The 13712-nt window shown below is 42.6% G+C and overlaps 1 protein-coding gene across 2 annotated transcripts in view; it reads left to right on the top strand.

The window, feature by feature from the left end:
* Positions 1-13712, top strand: part of LOC141069516 (tRNA (32-2'-O)-methyltransferase regulator THADA-like) — a 178471-nt gene that overhangs the window by 60651 nt on the left and 104108 nt on the right. For both annotated transcript variants that reach the window (XM_073559146.1, XM_073559147.1), the window contains exons 6-8: positions 5816-5938; positions 9291-9411; positions 9648-9793. In XM_073559146.1, coding sequence (XP_073415247.1) covers positions 5816-5938; positions 9291-9411; positions 9648-9793 — 390 coding nt within the window. The remainder of the gene's footprint in view (positions 1-5815; positions 5939-9290; positions 9412-9647; positions 9794-13712) is intronic.

Raw genomic sequence — 13712 nt, 5'->3', positions numbered from 1 at the left:
AGGGTTCCTCAGTCAGAAACCCCTCCGATCGTCAAATTGACTACCTTGCCCGTTCAGTTTTTTTTTTTTTTGAAGCTTCAGGAGCAGTGCAGTGCTTTTTCCATCTTTCGCGGCAATTTGGCTCACTAAGGCAATGGCCGCTTGGGAAGAAGTCTTGATTACTTTCTTCCTGGGCACCAATCTTCCTCCGTAGGCAACCACTGTCGCCAGGCAGATAATTCACGCAGCGGACTTTGTAGTAGACGCTTCTTTCGATGCCGCCAATTGCGCGGCTCAAACTTCCGCTAATGCGATCTCCATTAGACGAGCCCTATGGCTCCGAGGCTGGCGGGCGGATGCCGCACCTAAAAGATCGTTGACTTCTCTCCCCTTTCAAACGGGTCGTCTTTTTGGAGAGAAACTGGACCAGCTCATTTCTGATACTACAGGGGGAAAAAGTAAATTCCTTCCTCAACAAAAGGGGCTGTTCTGCCGTTTCACAACCAACAGCCGACGCGTTTTCGATCTTTTCGCAACAATTCTGGTCAGTCCTCCTCTACCTTCTCTTCCGGATCAGATCGGTCCCCACTCGGAGACAGAGGCTCCCAGGTCTCATACAGACCTAACCGCTCTTGGAAACCCAGGCCTAGGGCTTCTGGATCTAAGGGAGCCAGATCTCGTAGATCTACCCAATGACGACAAGTGGGTCAGGGAGTTGGCGTCCTCCGGATACAAGACAGAATTTTCTTCCCCCCCTCCAACTCGATTTTTCCTTTTCTCTCCCCCCAAGAAAAAGACATTAGCCTTCCTTCGGGCTGTTCAGGCTCTGCTAAAGGACGGAGTCATCATTCCGGTTCCTCATCGCGAAAGGTTCAGGGAATTATATTCAAACCTTTTTGTGGTTCCAAAAAAGGACAGGACAATGCGACCCATTCTGGATCTCAAACTGTTAAATCAGTTTGTCAAGATACGGCGATTCCGAATGAAATCTCTCCGATCAGTTGTCGCTTCCATGGAAAAAGGAGAGTTCCTAGCATCCATCAACATCAAGGACGCTTACCTTCACATTCTGATCTGCCCGTCCCACCAGCAGTTCCTGCGTTTGCAATTCACGAGGAACACTTCCAGTTCGTTGCCTTGCCATTCGGACTCGCCACCGCCTCCAGGGTCTTTACCAAGGTCATGGCAGCTGTCATAGCCTTTGTCCACTCTCAGGGAGTGGTGGTGTTACTGCATCCGGACGACCTGCTCATCAAGGGTCCGTCCCTTCCAGCCTGTGAGGAATCCATGGATAACAGTAAATGCACTTTCTCGCCTGGGGTGGAAGATAAACTTCGAAAAGTCTTTCCCAAAACCGGCTCAGCAGATTTCCCTTTTTAGGAGTGATCTTGGACTCTTTCTGCAGGTTGGTCATTCTCCCTCCAGGAGAGACCCAAGCCTTACAACAGGCAGCGTGGACTCTTTCCCGACCGATTTCTCACTCCATTCGTTTCACCATGAGAGTTCTCGTAAAGATGGTCGCAGTGATGGAAGCAGTTCCATTTGTACAGTTTCACCTTCGTCCCTTACAACACGTGTTGCTGTTAGCTTGGGACAAAAACCCATTCTCCCTGGACCGTCAGATCCCTCTGTCCCTGCGGGTCAGGCAAGCCCTCAGGTGGTGGACACTGAGGTCCTCCCTGAATTAAGGGAGGTCTTTTTTCCCAGTAAGATGGTTGGTAGTAACCACCGACGCAAGTCTCCTCGGCTCGGGTGCGTTTTTTTGTCGCCACACGGCACAAGGTCATTGGTCAACCCGAGAGTCACACCTCCCCATCAACATTTTAAAGATACGAGCAATTAGACTAGCTCTACGGAGTTTCCACCATTTCCTCGCAGGTCACCCCATCAGGATCCAGTCCGACAACGCCACAGCTGTAGCGTATATCAACCGCCAGGGAGGTACCCGGAGCAGGATGGCCGTGCATGAAGCGAGTCACATCCTCCATGGGGCCGAGCGTAGAAAATCGGGCGGCAGATTTTCTCAGTCGCCAAGGCATTGCCTCGGGGAAGTGGTCTCTTCATCCAGAAGTCTTTCAGCAGATTTGTCATCGTTGGGGGACTCAGGATGTGGATCTCATGGCCTCAAGACTAAACAACAAGGTTCCTAGGTTCATTGCGCGATCCATGCGCCATTGGAGCGGATGCCTTAGTTTTGCCATGGCACCGGTTCCGGCTCCCATACATCTTCCCTCCTCTTCCCTTGCTTCCGAGGGTCATCAAGAAGATCAGAGCGGAGAGAGTACCAGTGATCCTAGTTGCGCCAGATTGGCCGCGCCGAGCATGGTACAGTATGCAGAACTAATACAACTAGTCGCCGACGTCCCCTGGTGACTTCCAGATCGCATGGATCTACACTCGCAGGGCCCTATTTACCACCAGAACTCCGGGGCGCTGTCTTTGATGGCGTGGCCGTTGAATCCTGGATTTTAGCACACTCTGGGTTCTCTCACGACGTGATTTCCACCATGATTAGTGCTAGGAAGCCTCTGTCCATGTGCATCTATCACCGCACCTGGAAAACCTTCTTTTCGTGGTGCAAGGATCATGGTCGATCACCACTGGTGTTTTTCCATTCCGGCCATATTGGATTTCCTTTAATTTGGATTAAAATCAAGCCCCGCGCTTAGCTCGCTCAAGGGCCAAATTTCGGCCTTGTCAGTGCTTTTCCAACGCAAAATTGCCACCAAACTTCAGGTCAAGACGTTCATTCAGGGAGTTTCCCATGTGGCTCCTCCTTATAGAAGGCCATTGGAATCATGGGACCTTAACCTGGTTCTTGTTGCCTTACAGGATGCTCCTTTCGAACCGTTGCAGGATGTGTCTCTGTCCGTCCTCTCGTGGAAGGTGGTCTTTCTAGTGGCAATTACGTCAATCAGACGAGTTTCGGAATTGGCAGCCTTGTCCTGCCGTTCTCTGTTCCTGAATTTTCATCAGGAAAAGGTAGTTCTCAGGACGTCCCCTATCTTCCTGACCAAGGTCGTCTCCTCTTTCCATCTCAACGAGGAAATTGTTTTACCTTACTTTTGTCCGGCCCTCCACACCCGGGATGTGGTTAGGGCGCTGAGACGGTACATCTCGCGGACGGCTGCCTTCCACAAGTCAGATGCTCTGTTATGCTTCCAGAGGGGCATAGGAAGGGTCTAGCCGCGTCAAAAGCAACGCTAGCCAGGTGGATTCGCTTGGCGATTCAGGAATCCTACCGTGTCAGGAACGCGCCTGTCCCAGCGGGGATTAAGGCGCACTCTACCCGGTCAGTGGTCGCCTCTTCGGCCATTCGGCACCATACCTCGGCAGAACAGGTCTGCAAGGCTGCGACTTGGTCCAGTCTGCATACTTTTTACAAAAAACATTACCAAATTCATTCTCAGGCCTGTCCGCAAGGCTGCGACTTGATCGAGCCTGCATACCTTTACAAACATTGCCTAATTCATTCCCAGGCCTCTGTGGATGCAGCTCTCGGCAGTACCTCAGTGTTGACTCAGTGGTACATGGGGTATTAGCAGATGTATGCTCCCCACCCAGGGACTGCCTTAGGACATCCCACTGTCTGTGTCCCCCAATGAGGCGTAGGAGAAATAGGGATTTTTGTGTACTCACCATAAAATCCTTTTCTCCGAGCCAGTCATTGGGGGACACAGCATGGTCCCACGCTGTTTAGCCTATAGGCTCACTGTAGCATTCTTAGGCTTTGACTTAGTTATGGTTATTATTGACTGTTTATGCTCCTACTGCTTTTTTCACCGAACTGGAGAAATCTTAGCCAGCGAGAGGGTGTATACTGCAGGGGAGGAGCTAACTTTTTTTTCTGGTTTACTTAGTGTCCTCCTAGTGGCCAGCAGCATAACATCCACTGTCTCTGTGTCCCCCAATGATTGACTCGGAGAAAAGGATTTTACGGTGAGTACACAAAAATCCCTATTTTCAGCCATTGAATGGGGGACAAGGTTTTTCCTATTTACTGACTATAAGTGATAATACTAGTTTGCATGCTGAGTAATTAAAACACAAAGTACTTTAGAAAATTACATGATTTTTCATGTATGTGACGTAATTTTTTCTGGAACACTGGACAACCTTAGAAATTGTATTACACTTGTGCTTTATGTGCAGCTGGCTATTTGATTTACACTGTGTTCCAAATTATTATGCAAAAAATATTTCCTCATATTTTCTCTAAATTACCTATATGAATTGCAGTCATTGTTATTTTCCAGTCATCTAATATTCTTGTATAATTGCAATGTTTTTGAACAAACTGCCTATGAAAACAGTATATTTTTAAAAATAAGAAGCACTTAAAATGCATGTTCCAAATTATTATGCACAGCAGAGTTTTCAACCTTTTTATTTTTATTTTGAACAAGAAAATGGTCAATTGTGAAATTATAAGCATTATCAGCTTATTACAAAATGAAATCAAACAGTTTTCAAGTCAAAACTTAATTCTAGGTGATGTTACATTTGCACATAGGACCCCTTGTTCGAAAGAAGCTTCTGAACTCTCTCGTCCATTGAATTTGTCAGTTTTTGGATGGTTTGTGCTTCAATTGTTTTTCATGTGGACAGAATACCCTTCCAGAGCTGTTGCTTAGATGTGAACTGCCTCCCGCCATCATAGACACTCCTTTTGATGATGCTCCAGAGGTTCTCAATGGGGTTGAGGTCAGGGGAAGATGGTGGTCACACCATAAGTTTGTCCTCTTTTATGCCCATAGCAGCCAGAGATGCAGATGTGTTATTTGCAGCATGAGACGGTGCATTATCATGCATGAAAATGATCTTGCTGCGGAAAGCACGGTTCTTCCTCTTGAACCATGGCAGGAAATGCTGTTTTAGAAACTCCACATAGATTATGGAGTTCATCTTTACCCCTTCAGGGATCCTAAAGGGGCCGACAATCTCTCTCCCCATGATTCCAGCCCAAAACATTACTCCACCTCCTCCTTGTTGGCGCCATAGCCATGTTTTCATGGGGTGTCCATCAACCAGCCATCCCCCACTCCATCCATCTGGACCATCGAGCGTTGCACGGCACTCATCGGTGAACAAACAGTTTGGAAGTCAGTCTTCATGTATCGTTTGGCCCACTGGAGCCTTTTCTGCTTGTGTGCAGTGGATAGAGGTGGTCGACAGGATGGCTTACGCACAGCTGCAAACCTCTGAAGGACCCTGCATCCTGTTGTTCGGGGGACGTTGGAGGCACCAGCAGCTTCAAAAACTTGTCTGCTGCTATGACAAGGCATTTTTGCAGCTGCTCTTTTAACCTGACGCAATTGCCTGTTGGAAAGAGTCCTCAATTTTTCCTTATCAGCACGCACACTTGTGTGCTGGGAATCAGCTACATCTTGACTGTGCGATGATCACGATGAAGTGTCTTGGCAATATTGATTGTAGTCATGCCTTGACCTAAATACTCCACAATTTGTTGCTTCTCAGCAGCCGACACATCCTTTTTCTTTCCCATTCTGGCAAAAAATGTAGGCTGCTTAATAATGTGGAACAGCCTTCTTAAGTAGTCTTGCCTTTATTTGGACACACCTGCCAAACTAATTTGCACAGGTATCTGCAATTGCTTTCAGTGATGTAAAGAGCCCTGACACACATCACGATCAATGAGTTTAAATGACAAACAAAAAAATTCTAACCTTATCACTCCTAAAACTCTTTTTGCATAATAATTTGGAACACAGTTTATTGTACTGTTGTATTTTTTTTGCGGGTTTTGGTTTACATAACCTTCTCTATTAAAAATAATTTAAGAAAATTATGTCTTGTATTATTGTCTTCTCCCTAGTTGTGCCTTCAACTGTTTAGAGAGCTTGCTGATAGCATTAGCCCACTGGTATGGGAATCTGCTTGTACTGCAAACCCTTTGGAAAGCATACTTGGATCTCTTCTTCAAATAATTACAGATCAGGTATTATGTTTTTAATACTTCCATCTGATCCATTATTTATTTTTTAGTTTGCTGTGCTATGTGTCATTCTGCACATACTACATTTATGTGCATTGCTTTTGTCAACATTCAGTAGAAATGCATCCAACCACATCTGAATTGTTAAACTTTTCAGTTATAATGAAGATATGTAGGAATTAATAAAATAGCTGGTAGTAGTACTTAAAGGGAACCTGTCAGATGATTTATGCTGCCCTGCACAACATCGGGCATGAATCGGACACCGGCTCCTTTTTTGCAGCCATGTATAGCTTACGATGTGGCAGTCATGATTTGTCATGCCATGATTCCGTTCCTTTAGATAGAGGCGTGCTGGGCTGTCGGTATTGTTATTGACAGCCCGGCTGCCCAATCTGGCTGGGCCTGCAGGGTCTTCCAGGTGTCTCCCTTTCTGGATGATTACCTGGTTATTTAGCGCGCTATTATCAGACCTTGCCAGCTGTAGCTTAGCTCAAGTAGTGTGTGTTTGCTTTGTACTCTCATTCCCTGTTTTATGATCTTTGTTGCCCGACCTTGGACCTTGCTTTTGACCATCCATTTGCATAGGCCCTTTGTCTTGATCAGCTACCTTCTTTGAATTGTGACCCTGGACTCTGACCTGACTACGCCTTTGTCTCACCCCTCTGTTTATAACTAGCTCTCTTGGTATCTAACTACTTGACTACCCTGCCTCATGGCTTGTCCGTGAGTAGTGACTCAGCATCACAGTGGCGTTTTAAAGAAAACATGCTTTGAAACATTGACCCCGGAAAATGATCACTAATCCAAAGAAAGTTTACAACGACTTTATCCGCCATGATTCCTGTATAGGAAAAGACTGGTCAATCAAATTGTGTTTTCCCTGGAACACCGCAGTGTTTCTGAGCAACATATACACAGCTGCAAAACTCAAATGAGAGTCTTATTCTTGCTGCCCCTCGTGCTGGCTACATGAATCCGCTTACAGGTTCCCTTTAAGGTGGATATATTTGTAATGCCAAAAACATAACATATTACTATCGTAGGCTATTAAAACAGGCTATATTTTTTCCAGCAAAGAGCATGAATTTTAAAAGGATTGTTCAGCTGGTAAAAATATCTTTAGGTTGGTTATATGTGTATATATAACATATAGATGTAAATATGTGTGAGTGTAAGAATATATACTACTTGATTTAAGAAAAGTGTCTCTATCTCAAGGTATTAACATTAGCCAGGCTCATTTCAGTAACTCAGTCAGCCTCCTTCTCTGTCTGTGCATTGGTTGTGATGGAGAAAGAGGTTGACAGAGCTTATTAACATGAGCCAGACAGCAACAGAGATTCAAAGCAGAGTCATTTTTGTAAAATCCCATATTGACCATCTTAATCTGTTTATAGTGTTATTTCTTTATTAATGAGAATTGTCATGCTTGGGGTTGCGCAGGGGAAATGTAAGAGCGTTTGCTCCTCTTTCTGGGATTTTGGCCCAGTAGGCGGTCCTACCCTGTTTCCCCGAAAATAAGACACCGTCTTATATTAATTTTTGGTTCGAAAGTTGCACCATGTCTTATTTTCGGGGGGTGTCTTATTTTCTCAAGAAAAAGAATTGACAAATTTTTTTTGAACAAAAAAATTAACATTTATTAACATACCAGCGTATGCTGAACAGTAGTCATCACAAAACAGTAGAATCAAATAAACTGTGAATCGTATCAAGAATTTCTTTTTACTACCGTATAATTACGGTATTTCCATGTACAACATGTAAAACAACGAACAATGGTTCATTTACTGATCTCAATATTTAATAACACAAATCAAGATTTATTCAATGACAACCATGTCATCATCTTCTGGAACATCATCATAACAATCCAAACTCTGAAGTTCCTGTGGAATTTCTTGTGACTCCATTTCTTTCAGAATCATTGGCCCATATCTCTCATGTCTAGCAATAGCACTGTCCTTAAATGAGCACTTCTTGTCAAGGTAGCCTGCTCGTAGTGCATTTGCAATGCAAGTGTCAGTGATTTTCTCCCATGAATTCTTCACCCAAGTCACAATCTCTGGCAGTTTAGGTTTCACAAAGTTTCCACTTTAATTTCTCTCCATTCTATTTTCAATGTAGTCATTGATTTCCACACACAAATTGTCCTTGCATGGCTTGTTAATGGCGATATCAAGAAACTGGAGATAAGCCGTCATTCCTGCAGGAATCATTATTTGATCTATTTTTCTCTCATGAAGGAAGTTCTTCATGTCTTTGGCGCGGTGTGTGCTGGCTGCATCCCAGATCAGCATTCCTCTTTGGCTCACCGTATCCCACTGCAGCCTCCCACGTGTGTACCGTACACACACACACACACCTTTACACAGACACACACACCCATACACAGACACACACACCCTTACACAGACACACACACACCCATACACACACACACTTTCACTTTCTTACTGGTTTCCTCCGCGGTGCTGCTTTCAGTGCTTTGGTGGTGCAGGAGCCCTGGGCCAATCAGAGCGCAGGAGCCCTGGCCAATCAGAGCGCAGGAGCCCTGGGCCAATCACAGCCCATGAACAATCAGAGGCTATGAATGACGTCAGCTGGCCCATGGTTCCTGCTCTGTAATTGGGAGCAGGGCTCATGGGCGGAGATCGGCACACAGCTCCGAGGCTGTGATTAACTCCTGCGAACAGCGCGGCTGCAGCGGCGGCATCGGACAGCGGGAGCAAGACACAACTGCATGCCCCATGCACAGAACAAGGTATGCCTTATTTTCGGGGGGGGGGGGGGGGGGGTGCCTTATATTAGCAGGCACAGTGCTCCCCCTAGCATGCCTTACTTTCGGGGGGGGCACCCTATTTTCGAGGAAACAGGGTATCAGTGACTTTGTATAAGTGTGCATACTGAGATAGCTGTCAGTCACTGATAGAACCCCCCACAGGACCCAAAATCCTGGAAAGGTCAGAGGATTAAATAATGAAATCACAGGTTACTCTCACAAACTACGGTATATATAAATCTGCTCAGCTACTCCTCCTGTATAACATGGTGCCTATAGATTGGATATCATTTACATGGTGACAGATTCCCTAAAAACACACTCTTAAGATATTTTTTTCTTAAGTGAGCAACCACTTTTCAATACTTATGTTCAGTTCTGCTGTGATATGTTGAACTATTTTCTATTGTCTTTTGGCATTGGTTTATTTATAATTATGCTTATAAAATTTCATCTGAAAATGTGTTTTCTACTGTCTTTTTTAGTGTACATGGCTGTTTGACTGTTTAAACATGTCTAATACACAGACAATACTTGTATAGTATATACATGCACAATTTTATTTTTAAGAACTTCAGTCGTGATGCCCGATTATTAGCTGGGACAGCTGTGGCCGCCCTGGCAAATACAGGACCAGTAATGGAGTCAGCATGTCAAGCTGCAATGAACCTTGTACAGCAGTGTGAAAATGGTGAGGAACTAGACTCAGTATTCTGAGTATATTTTTCAAGGTGCTGTTATTTTGTTGCTGTTTGTACTATCTTAGCCAATTAATGATAATTTATTTCTTGTAGTTCAGAACACACATTAACAACTTTTAATATCCATGGCTAAATTAGGAGCATCACCTGCACCCAAGACCACTTTCCGTTGTATGTTTCAATGACAATTTCTTATATTTTATTTTCTTTTATATCTGCCTTGCAGCCTCTGGTGAATTACAATTTGGAAAATTACGTGTGACGGACCTTATTCTGACAACCAATGAAGTCGGATTACTATCAGTGTTACGAGGGCTGCTAACCTGTGGTCGTGAAGATCTTCTGACCTGTAAATTATATTTTACAGGCCAGGTAACGTGATATAATGTAAACCTATTATAATAGGAATGAATGTAGGGGATCATCTCTATAATACCTTGATTATGATGTGAAATGAAGGCTTGCTCTAGGAGTAATAAGTGTACATGCAGGGCTGTGGAGTCGATAAGCCAAACCTGCGACTCCGACTCCTCAATTTCCCTTACACTCCACGACTCCAACTCCGACTCCCACATATATTGCTTATATTCAAGTGAAAAATTTATTGTAGTACAATGTGAACATCAGACAATTAATCATTTTCATGATACAATAATCAAGATATTTAGATAGAACATAATATATATTTTTTGGAATACAACTTTAGAACACAAAAAACTGTAATAAATTGTAAATATCTAATACACTATGTAATATCGATTACATATATAACACTGTGTAATAAACTATGTAAGTGGCAAAAAACAGTTTTCAACAAAAACATACTAAATAACATTTGTGCAGTCTATGGATTTGTCCTAAGAAATAGAATTGCCTCCATCAGATCCTCCTTCATAGATGACCTCAAATCTGACCTAATAATTTTAAGGCCAGAAAACAACCTCTCTAACTTGGGTTGGAGGCAAAGTCGCAACCACATGGGCAGCATCTCTAACAATTTCCGGGTATAAAGGAATTGCCTCATGCACAGTCAGTTTTGATGAACGGTTGAATTTTTCTATTTCTTTGAGAGCAAGTGAAACATTTTGCTGAAATATGGTTAATCTGCTTGCTATAGGAGACGGAGTGAAGTCTTTTTCCTTGCGGCAACGCTTTGCCTGCTCCATGTCATCCAAATACTTGTCAAAGTCAAACTCCTCATCTGATGAGGATGAAGATATGGCAGCAGTAGCACTGACAGGACCCAAGTCCTCTTGCACCTGGCAGTCCTCCTGTAGGCCACTTATCCTAACTGCTACCTGAGTCAGAGCTTCTTTTCCTTTAGTAAGCTGTTGATCATCAAGCAGTATACGATGACTTGGGTCCACATAAACAGCTGCAAGAAAAATTTTATTTTCCAATAGCTGTCTCTCTCTCCGTTTCATTGAAGCAGAAATGCCATCTGCGATTAAACCACCTCTTTAGGACAAGCAAAATAGCAAGTTCTTCCACTCCCTTATCAAAATGCCAGGCGTTAAATCCTCAGCTTGTAAGTTTTTAGTCACGGTAAATGGGTGGTTAAGCAATTCCTTCAATTCAGCCACCTGTGTCCATTGACCTTCATTTAGGGTTACCTGAGGGTTCGCCATATCTGTAAGAAACTGTTTTAGTTCAAGCAATCGCTCAATCATTAAATAAGTGCTGCCCCACCGAGTGGCTTGATCAACAATTGCCCCTTTCCCAGCACGTCTCTTCAAGATTGAATCAATTTTAGGGGTTCTGGCGGCAATAGCCAATTTCCTCACTTTTCCAGTCAGATTTCCAGCATGTCCCTCTTGCAGACTATCTCTTATTGCCAGCTGCAGCGTGTACACAACACAACGCATGTGATGAATAGGAAAGTGTTCTGAAGCAGCTTCAACAAGATCATCTATTTCTAAAGTATAATTTTGCTGTTCTTCTATAGTAATATCTGTTTGTTCCTCAGTTACATGAACAGCACTGTGGCCTTCCATCTCAAACATACTGAATCCTAAATTTTCTTCTAGCTGTTGTTCATTACTCTCATTCATCAGTTTAATGGTACTTATCATGTTTGAAGCATTGTCAGTTACAATAGCAACAACCTGTTCTTTTTTGAGTTCATAATCTTGCAGGACTTTTTCCACTAAGGCCTGGAGAAACTGGCTGCTGTGATGAGCTTTAGTATCTTTTACTGCCAATGTCTTGGTAACAATTTCTTTGTTGTCACAAACATATCGAACATTGATGGCAATAGTTCACTCTGTGACGTGTGCAGGCATCCATTTTAAGAAACATGAAGCGTCTTTTGATTGTCTTTTTAAGATCTTCCTTTTGTTTAAGGGCTTCTTCAATCACTAATTTTCTAATACTTTCTCTTTCCAGAGAAACACCAAGTTTGCGGGCCATTTAGCCATTAAGAGCTGTAATAGCTGGTCGTGCAAATAGTGATAATGGTACACCGTCCGTTCACAACAAGCTGCATGAGCTGTCTTTTAAACATATCTGCTGACATTCTTACAGTAACTTTGTCACTTACAAAATATCTTGTTAATGATGTTTGAGATGCTCATTCCTCCTCATTTGCCTGGCAGGAAGTGCTGGCGTGAGTTTCTTGGTGCTGCTGTTATCTTTCTCAGTCACAACTTTGAAAACTTCTGGGTGGAAGCGTTGTTGTAAATGTCTTTTTAGATTGGAAGCTCTTGTAGGAGCATTTTTATCAGTGCCTGAGTATGTGCTGATTTTGGCATCACAGCATTTGTTTTCCTCTGGGTCACTTGTCATACATTGACACGCAAAATATTTTTCATCCTGAGTCACTGTGAAATGCTCAAATATAGCTGACTTCATGGGGAGCTTCTTAGACATTTTGTAATCATATAAATTCACTCTCAAAATAATTTTGTCCTATAAAATAAAATAATGTATATTATAATTCCAGCAAGAACAGGGAACCATGTACAGTGGGGAAAATAAGAATTTGATACACTGACAATTTTGCATATTTTCCCACCTACAAAGAATGGAGAGGTCTACAATTGTACACTTCACCTGTGAGAGACAGACTAAAAAAATCCAGAAAATCACATTGTATGATTTAAATAATATGCATTTTATTGAATGAAATACGTATTTGATACAATAGAAAAGCAGAGCTTAATATTTGGTACAGAAACCTTTGTTTGCAATTACAGAGGTCAGACATTTTCTGTAGATTCTGTTTTTCTGAGTTGAAGTGTACCTATGATTAAAAATTTCAGACCTCTCCATTCTTTGTAGGTGGGATTCGACAGTGTATCAAATACATACTTTCCCCACTGTATAATTTTAGATAGAAATAAAACAAACTTTGCATAAATCAATAGTACAGATGACAAATATAAAGTTTGTAAAATATGTTATTAGATAGCTTTACTTTGAATTTCCAAGGCTTTTCTTATTAGGGTACAGCTCACTAAATGCTTCACAGTCTATGAAGAGGGGAGGAGGGAGGGAGCAAGTTTGTTGTGTATCATACTCCAGGAACAAAGAAACTGATAACAGAGCTAATAACTTGATGTTTTGGCTTCTATACCTATACAAGTCCTCATACAAGTCCTCATCAATCTTGTTGCTGTATTTTCCCTGTATATTGTATGTATATTGTATAAAAACTAGCTTCCCAAAAGTATATGAGCTCAAAGAAAAAACAAACAAGCATCAAGCATACAGAGAGAACATACAGTATACTGGACTATTGATTTATGCACAGTTTATTGAAAGTTTAAATATGCTTTAGGAAGTAATTACCTTAATCTTGTTATCCTGTTCACTCTAGCAATTCTTCTGAGATAAGTACCTTCCTTCTTTCTGAATATGTTTACTTGTCTGTATTGTACCCTTGTCTGTAGAGGAGGAGCTTCACTGGTGCTAGAGTTCACCACTGACACCTCAGCTGCTGCGAACCTCATACTGCACACCCCTACACTTGAAAATAAAGCCTGCGCCTGAAGATGATGTGGTGAATGCAGTCTATTTATTTCAACTATCAATTGATGTTGATGTGTTACTGAAGACGAGCAATGCCTGTCCTGGGCGTCCTTTTGGGTAGCTATAAGGTGTACCTGACTGGTGCTAAAAAAAAAAAAAAAAAAAAAAGGAGTGTTAGTCTGTGTGCTACCCGGCTTTCATTGTTTTTGGTACAGATAAGATATGGACAGACAGATATGGATAAATGGAGCAGATTTCTAATCTGCTTTTGCTATTGAAAACATTATGAGCTCAAAAACCTTTCAGGTGATGCGGTTTTTTA

The sequence above is a fragment of the Dendrobates tinctorius genome, unplaced genomic scaffold (assembly GCF_039654945.1).
Source record: "Dendrobates tinctorius isolate UK_male_01 unplaced genomic scaffold, ASM3965494v1 ptg000265l, whole genome shotgun sequence".
Taxonomy (NCBI): Eukaryota; Metazoa; Chordata; class Amphibia; order Anura; family Dendrobatidae; genus Dendrobates; species Dendrobates tinctorius.
This window is presented reverse-complemented; position numbering and strand designations above follow the sequence as displayed.